The following is an 8,800-nucleotide window of genomic DNA, read 5'->3' on the forward strand; positions in this document are numbered from 1 at the left end:
TGCCCACTGGAGTAAGTCTCTAGGAGTTAAATTTATTTCCAGTTTTCATTTCTCCCCATTCGTATAAGTTACCCTGTCCTACTGCTACAGCCTAGAAATTTTACTCTCTGTTCCAGGAATAAATTCTTTATCTGCCCTCTTCCCTCGGCCTGATTTGCAGTCTGGTTTGGTATTTATCAAAGGAGGAAAAGAACGCCGACTTCCAATCCAGCAGAAACCCTGGAGCTGGATCCTGACTGAGATATCACACGGGCCTCAGAGGATTTCAGAAAACTTTTTATTAGTCAAGAGCATAGATACTGCTTTGGCAAAAGGGGGGAGGGCGGTGAGTGGTCATCGGATCTGAGGTAGAAAAGGGGCGGGGATGGGGAGATAAACACCTGAGCATCAGGCATGGTAGGTAGTTTAAATACATAAAAACTTTACAACATAGGGGAAATTTTTTTTAGAAATAAAGAGAAGGAAAAGAAAAGACGTGAAGGAGAAAGAAAGGAAGAAAAGAACAGGAAAAAAATAGGTTTCCCTTGGAAACCAGCGTGCTACTTGAAGGAGGCAGCTTGGCGTGGGCGGTTGGGATCCGACCAGTAACTACTTCCCTCTAGGTAGGAAGTGGAACGACAAAAAGAAAAATAAAACACTGTTGTTTCAAAGAGAACGGCAAAAGGCACCCCTCCATCTTCCTGGTTGTGATTCTCTTTCCCTGGCAGAAAACTGTTAATTCCTTTTATTGCATTTTAATTCGAGAAGGAGGCGTCGGGGGATTCTGACGAAAAGCGAGACAGGGACAAGACAGAAAGAGCCAGAGAGAGAGGATGGCCTTGGGGGTGTGTCTTTGGGCTCTTGAATTCTGCAGTCTCTCCTTCCTGCAACGTGCCTCCAAGAGCCGCCCTTGGTTAGAAGTGGATATATATTTATATATATATATTTCTTTTTCTCTTACTGTATTAAAGATAATTTCTAATGACATTGCACGTGCGATCCAAGTGTGTGGTTGCAGCCGGCGACCTGCCAGCACTCAGCAGAGACTCCGCGATGCGCTTCCACAAGCCTGCGGAACCAGAGCATGGCCTTCGCTGCTGCTTTCCTTTCCTCCCAGAGTTCCGGGTCGGCCAGCCGTGGCCAGGTCCTCGGTGACGAGGGTCTCGGCTCACTGGTTTAACTCCAGCGCCCAGACTTGCTGCGGCCAGCCGGTGCGGCCTTTAATCCTCTTCTCCCCTGGGCCCAGGGCAGGAGGAAAACCTTCGTGCTGCGGCTGCCAAAGGACACACAGAAGAAAAGAGGCGAGAAAGATAGGTTTAGATTGTTCTGCTCCAATCACCCGTTTGGAGGTGGGGGTGGGGAGTAAGGTGTTGGGAGCAGTAACGGGAGCCTTTAAATAAGTGACGGATTTCTGTTTGCGAAATAGGCAAACAGGCTCATAAATTTGCCTTTATGCGCCAAGTTCCTGGGATCCTGGATGGTCTGGGCAGCTTGAGAGGTTTGGAAACGAGATTTCTCGGCGCGTCTGGTCAAACTGATGCGCGATGGTTTGGCTTTGTAGCCAAACCACTGCAGGGGGTTGGAATAGCAATTAGCCTTTTCCCGCTCAAGAATCTGCTCCCCCGACCTGCACGTCCTGCGGGCTTTCTAATCTGGCTTAGCATCTGGCGTGGATACCAAGTTGGATCGGCTAGAGCTGGAAGCCTCAGATTGTTCCGCGAAGGAAAAAGGAAGGAAGGAGTCGGTCTGCCTAGTGTCCTTCCGGGCTCCCTTACCAGGAACCTAGTTGTGCTACTTGAAGGAGGCAATCCTGTGTGGGGAATAGGGATCTGCCCAATAACTACCTCCACCGTGGTGGCCCTGGAGCCTGCGTCTCCTCCAGTCCACGTCCGTTGCTTAGAAACTAGATGCCAATCTGCCCCCAAGTGAACTTTCCCTAGTTTGCCACAGGCCCCGAGGGTCAGAACGCAGCGAAGCTCTCCAGTCCGCTCCACCGCGGCGGGCCTACGCGCACCAACCTGGAGAAACTCATTCGCTAGCCTGTTCAGAGGTCCCGCATCCCTGTTTAGGGAAACCCAGCTCCACAAAATATCACCCTAACTGGCGATGACCCAGAAAAGCCGAGTAGGGATTGCTATCTCCAAAGTCCAAAGCTGCTCTTGCTTGTTTACAAACAAAGTATTGAGGTTGCCCTCCAAATCAGCCCACTGGGAGTGCTGCCAATGTAGCGCTCTGGACTAAAAGTTGAGAACCCGACCCATTTTATCCTACCTCTACCTCTGATCTTTCATGTTTTGTCCCACTCTGTGCCTCAGTTGCCCTATCTGCGTATATACAATGATGGAAGTAGATCAGCCTCTCCAGCAAAGGCCGTTTGAAAGCAGTTACTGAGTACATACTCATACTCACAGTAAAGTAAGGAACTCTTACATTCATTCTCATTTTGGCTCCCAGGACAGTACAAAGATGAACCAGGAAAGTAAAATGTACTGCGTTCTTTTTAGTGGTCCAACAACCAAGGCTTTCAACCGACTCTTTTTTTTTTTTTTTTTTTTTGGTACTGGGGTTTGAACTCAGGACCTACACTGTGGGCCACTTCGCCGGACCTTTTTTTGTGATGGCTATTTTCGAGATAGGGTCTCGCGAACTATGTGCCCGGGCTGACTTTGAATCGCGATCCTCTTGATCTCTGCCTCCTGAGCAGCTGGAATTACAGGCGTGAGACACCAGCAGCCAGCTCAACCAACTCTTAAAGCCGGTTCTAAGACCTCTTCCAAAAATTTGAAGAACCTGTGTTCATTCAATTTTACCAGCATTATCCCACATTATAACTGACTTTCATTACGAATCTGCCTCCCTCCATGCACAAAAAGGCACATTACCATAATCTCAGAACTCCCCCTAGCCTTTCAAAATCGCACACACAACAGTCTTCTTCCACTGCCTGCAAGGGCCCTAACCCGCTCGGCACCCTGGTCTGGAACTTACAGGCCCCAGGACTCACCAGCTCCCTTTTCCGTTTGCTCTCGCGGCTGCCATCCGCCTTTTTAAGTTCAGCCTTAAAGGCTTCAGGGTCTCCAGCCTGTGCATCCTTGGCCAGCACGTCCATCAAGTAGGCGATGTAGCTGGTGGCTAGACGCAGAGTCTTGATCTTTGAGAGCTTGGTGTCAGCTGGCACGTTGGGGATGCACTCGCGCAGCTCCGCGAACGCGCTATTAATACTCTCCGTGCGTCTCCGCTCTTTCTTGGGTCCTGAGCCTTTCCGCCGGCCCAGTCGGCCGCCGAGCGCCTCCAGCCGCCCGGGGCTCTGACCTGGCCTGGCGTCCGGACCGTAGGCAGCCGCAGCCAACGCGGCTGTGGGTGGTGGTCCGCCAGCAGGGAAATCCGGGGCAGCGTCAGCCGGGCTCAACAGCCAGCTTTGGAAGTAGGGCCGCTCCTGGTGACAGCGAGAGGCCGGACCAAAGAGAAAGGGCTCGTGGAGCATTGGGTGCGCGGGGTGTGCGTGGTGATGGTGTGCGTAGCTGCCCACGAGGTTCATGTTGGAGAGGCTCCTGGCCTGCACCACCAGTCCGATTAGCGCCGCCCCATGCGCCCCACAGACTACCGGGGCCACCCGCAGGCTCCCGGGCCGCGCACCGCAGGGCGCGGGCTTTAAGGGAGTCCTGGGCAAGGTTGAAGATGACGCGCGAGGCCTGCCGTCTTCTTGTGGGATTCTGTCGCGGGCAAGGATGCCGATGCTCAAAGACCTGTTTAACCCTTCTACGACTCCCCTTCAGGATCTAGCTTATATAAGGCCGCGGCTTTGATGTCAACCTCGCCCTGGAGCCAATGGCAGGGGGGCGGGGAGGTGAAACTGGGTGGGGGCGGTGGCCATCCCAGGTTTTACGCTCAGCTAGCGCCACTCCAGGCCGCCAGCGGGGACTGGGAACCGGCCCCGCCTCCATTCCTCCCCTCTCCCCGCGTTCCGGCCTGGAAGGGCGGGGGCTATGTACTTGAGGCACTGGCCTGCCAACGCCCTGGACTGTTGCTGCCACCCCCTCCATGTAGATCAAAGAAAAGGAACCTAGAATCATCAGCGAAAAGAAAGTCTTCACCTAGATAGGGTGACTGAGGCCCAGAGAGAAAATGGTTCTTGTTCCTAGACTGTTCCGAGTTCAAAACAGGAGTTCCAGCGTCCCCATTCCCGAGTTGCAACTGCTCTGCTGGGCGTCGGAGCCAGAAGATTAAGGGGCGCTGCGGGAAGCTGGATAGGCCTAAAGGTTCATCCCTAATGCCTTCCCGCCCCGCCCTATAGTCATCGACCTCACTGGCCGGACTGGGAGCCTCTCACGCACTGGATCGTTACCAGCCAGCCAGTTCTCCCACTTCGCTGCCAGACTGGCAGACTGCTACTGAGCAGCAGAGAAGCCTTGCAGAGAGCGGGGTGGGAGTTGAGGGAGAGAGAGGCAACGGACTCCAAGCCCATGGGCATTTACCGGTTTGTTTGAGCTCAAGGGGCTGAGTTCTGCTCTTCTCGCCTCGAAGGCGCCTGATTCAGTGTAAAGGCCAACCGGCCAGACGGATGCCGAGGCAGCCTAGAGTCCGCCTTGGCCTTAGGGCATCCGTCCTGCAGAACTCCAGTCTCTCCGCCGTACTAGCCCCATAGGAGTAGAAGCAAAGCTATGCTGAGCCACTTCACCCAGATCGTCATCCCTTGAGAATATTTGGTTCTCTAAAGCTCACAGTGCGAGAAACCAGCGTTAGGCGGAAAACCCATGCAGGAGATCCAGTCCTGCACAGCATCCCCGAGATTCGCGCAGAGGGAGCATCTCACATTCACCCGTTCAGAGAGGCATGGTCCCGCTACACAGCTCTCTCCTGCTCCCCTCCCACACACCGTGTAGGGCACTTTCCCGCCGGTCTGATTCTCTCCGCCCTGGGCTTTCCCAGGTTCGCGGGAACCTGGGAATCCCAGGGTGGTGGCGCTTCAGCCTGGGGACTCTAGGTCCTCGTTTTAAGGTGGTTTCCTAGCTGATGTCCACGTACGTGGGACTCACCAACTTTCCCATCTGTGCCCCTTTCCTAGGTGGAGTACAGGAAGTGTGCTTTTCTCTCAAACCCAATGTCAGGTAAGGATGAAAGGAGATTCTGTGAAGTGCTCTTTTTAAGAAAGCAAAATTATTATGTATTCATTCACTCAAAAATTATTTATTACGCATGCGATGTGCCGGGCACAATTAGTAGTCCAAATCCAGCGGGGTTTGGGAGGGGCGCTCTCCTTGTGCAGACAGAGAAAGCGGGGTCTAGACAGGATGAAGTATTCCCCCTTGAGGTCCAGTAGGGAGTGGTTAAATGGAAAGTTATCTGAAACAGAATGTGTACCCTGTGGGTGACAGAGGTAAAGTGTAAAACGTAAAATCCTAGGAAGGCATAATATTGAGATACTGTGTGTACTGTGGTTGTAGATGTATATTTCTGTGAGAATACCCATACTTTGGGGGTGAATGGAGGCGACATTCAGGAAAGACGGGGACAGTCGCTTAGGTCAGAGTTGACCGGTTCCACCTGTGAGAGCCGGTGGGGCTGTGGGCCCTAGAGGTGCGGAAGGTGGGGAAGCGGCAGAGGGAGGTCCTGGTTTCCTGCCTGAGGCGGGCTGGAAACCCGCCGCTCTCCCCGGCGCCTGGCGCCAGCAGCTCAGGGGCTGGGCTGAGCGCGGTGCCCGAGGCTCGCGGGGAGGGAAAGCAGGCACACATTTCAGCCGCGGCTCCGGCTCCGCGGAGTCCGGTGCCTCGCCAACCCGGAGGCTCTCCTGAGTGAGGGTGTGCAGGTAGAGGGAAGAAGTACTCTGTGGAGAAGGACCTCAGTTCTCAACTAATCCAAGCACGATTTTTACCAGCAGCTGCTCGTACTGCAACATGAGGCCCTACGACTACACGTACACCTGTACATGTACATAGGTTCGCAACCTCGCCGTGACAAGATGCCCCAAAATATGTGCATTCTCGCGACAATACACACTGTCACCTGCCATACACACAGTATTTCAATACTCATCATTCCTGAGATTTTACACTTTAACTCTGTCACCCACCGGGTTCTCATTGGGCTTCAGATGGGTTACAGCTAGGAGCCACTACCTGTCCTACACTCAGACATGTAGAAAGACCACAGTCATATAGTACAACACATAAGACGCAGGGGTTTACACAAGTACTTTGTATTTTCTTACACTTTCTCACAATTGTGTTCGTAGCCCAAACCTATAAGAACCCACCAGATTAGCCAGCACTACATATTACCTCTGTGCCTGTCCCAACAGCTCAAGGAGGCTTCAACAAGGAGGGTCACTTCAGCTAAGAAACTGGATTAGATGCCAGCCTGGGCAACAACGTGAGACCCAGTCTCAAAAACAAAAACAAAAACCCTACCATCCAACATTACTCATGCACAAGTGCTCTCAGATGGACATCCTCACACGTTTACAAATAGGTACACAAACTCCACACATTCAATTTGGCATATATTATTAGCCTCACCTGTGTAGTCACTTTCACAAGCCCTCCAAAGGAAGTTATGTAACTGTATTCACATGAGCAAGGCTTTCACGACGATGACTTGTACTTGCTCGGGAATATGCTATGATCCACATAATACACAACTCTCCCACCCACAAGTCTCATTTACATTACTCAGACCACTCAGTCAGCATGCGCCTTCCAAATATCTGCCTGCTTAGTCCAGTAGGGAATGAATTGTCAGTACTTGGTGAGGAGCTCCGGCACCAGAGGCCCCTTGAAAGTCCCAAGACTGCCCTGTGAGTATTAAAGAGCAGGGTGCCACCAGCCATCAATGTCTCAGAACTAACATTCTGCCCTCAATACTCCCTCCCCGAACTCACACCGGGAACTTAGCCTTAAGGGATCTATTAGGGCTGCGAGCTGGGCAGGTCCCAGCATCATGGCCAGAGAAACAGCAAGGTTCCTGGATCCAGACCCAGCTGTCCAAAGTGCTTTAATGCCAGCCAGTGGGCTTTGATGTGTGAGGAGTGAGTGCCGGCAGAACCCTGGGACAGTGAGGAGGACCTGGTGAGAATGTTCTCTCCCTTGCCCCAGTCTGTAATGATAAAGGGAGGTCTGCAACCAAGAGGTTTGACCAAAATTGCTTTAGGCTGAAAGGCAGAGATGTGGCTTCCAGTTGAGGTCTGTTTAGCACCTTACTCTGTTTTTCCCAATCCCAAGCCTCAGTTTCTCCATTTGCAGGGGAAAAAAGGGGGATAGAATTGACAGTTGGAATTCTGTCATTCCCAGAGCCCCATTCTAGTCCCTCTTGGGCATGCTGACTCCTGAGTCCCAAAAGGAGGACTCTGCTGTCCTCCAGACAAAGCCCTAGGAACCAGGGACTCAGGGGGTCCTCCTAGCCAGTTCCACACTCTTGTGTGGCACCCCCTTCACCTGCCTTGCTCACCAGAGCACTTTCTGCTGGTTTGCCATTCTTAAGAATTTTCAAATGTAGACTTGTCAGTTCTGTGACTATACTAGGAGGCTGAGCAGAAAGTGTCATCCCATTTCACAGAAGAGAGTGTAAGCACACAGAGGTTTGAAATTGCACTAAAGAAGTGCTTAAGAGAGCCTAGAGGTGGAAGGGAGCCCACCTGGGTTTTAAACTGGGCACTGTTATTCCTCTGTGTGAAGTTTCTGAACCTCGGTTTCCTCCTCTGTAATCTGTAATTCCCAGCACAGACTGCAGTATAAGATTAAGTGAAATGGTATAAGTGAGACTCTTACTACCGTAAACAGTTACTCTTGGTTGGGCTGGGGTGGAGAACAGCTCAGAGGTAGAGGCCTCCAGCACTTCAGACAAACGAACAAATCCCAAACCCACCAGTAACTCTGGATAAATGGCGGATCTGTTTTAAGGATTATAATTTCACAGAGGAAAAACTGGAGTTGCAGCCGCAGGGCGACTACAAAGCCCTAACTAGAGAAAAGAGGCTAGACCACTGGGTTCCACTTGCATTGTTTACTTCCGACAGTCTGCCCTGCTTCTGACCGAGTTCGGTTCCTTCCCTTTCCCACTGCCCTGCGGAACCCAGGTCTCTAATAAGGCTGGAGGTGGAAGAGAGGGAGCATCCGCCACGTAGGAGGATTATACTGCTAGAGATCTGAATTCCAGTTCCAGATCCCACTTCGTCCCCATTTCCCTTGCGAAATGACTTTGGGGGCCACCTCCAGGACTCAGTTCCTCCATCAGCGCGGTGGCTCAGTGCCTTGGGTGTTCGAAAGCGCCCACAGGGTCCCTCCCCTCACCTCACCCCCGCTCCAGGCCAGGGAGGCCTCGGAGAGTCCGCGCCACGGCGCCTACCGCAAAACCTTCTCTCCGCCGGGTCCAGTGACCTTGACGCCACGGGCAATCCCCGCACCGGACCCCTTATCTAAATAGGGCAGTAAATCAAGGACCTGTCAGGGCCGGGGTAATTACAGGAACTCCATAAAAAGGACCCGGCCGGCCGCCTGTTTATATTAGAGCGGTGTAAAATATTCTCGCTGTCTTGGGGAATCGCGTCGCGCAGTAACGCGCCATAAATCAGCCCGCGGGCCATTTACACCGCAGCTTGAGCGCGCAAATCCCTCAAACATTTCTCTGCTGTATCTAAAGAGGGTCTAGGTTTTTCCAATCTGGCTCAGCTTGCTCCCCGAAGCTGGACGATCGTCGGGGGCTGGGAAGAGATAGGCAGGGAGTTGATTTCTCCCGAAGTTCTTAGAATGTAAAGCCTAGGTAGCCCTCGCCTGTGTGCGAGAACAGCGTGTCTACTGAGAGTTCGGCTTGGACCAACTTCTCCATT

General features: G+C 52.5%; 1 protein-coding gene across 1 annotated transcript; it reads right to left on the minus strand.

Moving 5' to 3' along the window:
- Window positions 1-295: 295 nt before the first annotated feature.
- Window positions 296-3,796, minus strand: Hand1 (heart and neural crest derivatives expressed 1). Its single transcript, XM_020169531.2, has 2 exons — window positions 2,984-3,796; window positions 296-1,252 (listed from the first exon to the last, which is right to left on the minus strand). The coding sequence occupies exons 1-2, from the start codon at window positions 3,515-3,517 to the stop codon at window positions 1,148-1,150; spliced, it is 639 nt and encodes a 212-aa protein (XP_020025120.1). The 5' UTR covers window positions 3,518-3,796; the 3' UTR covers window positions 296-1,147.
- Window positions 3,797-8,800: the final 5,004 nt, after the last annotated feature.

This window comes from Castor canadensis, chromosome 16 (genome assembly GCF_047511655.1).
Source record: "Castor canadensis chromosome 16, mCasCan1.hap1v2, whole genome shotgun sequence".
In the NCBI taxonomy this organism is placed as follows: domain Eukaryota; kingdom Metazoa; phylum Chordata; class Mammalia; order Rodentia; family Castoridae; genus Castor; species Castor canadensis.

Excerpts from the sequence above, each read along its gene's own strand:
- Hand1 (XM_020169531.2), bottom strand. The coding sequence starts at position 3,517 with ATGAACCTCGTGGGCAGCTACGCACACCATCACCACGCACACCCCGCG. Across the intron at positions 1,253-2,983 it reads GCAAACGGAAAAGGGAGCTG|CCGCAGCACGAAGGTTTTCC; the intron begins GTGAGTCCTGGG and ends GTCCTTTGGCAG.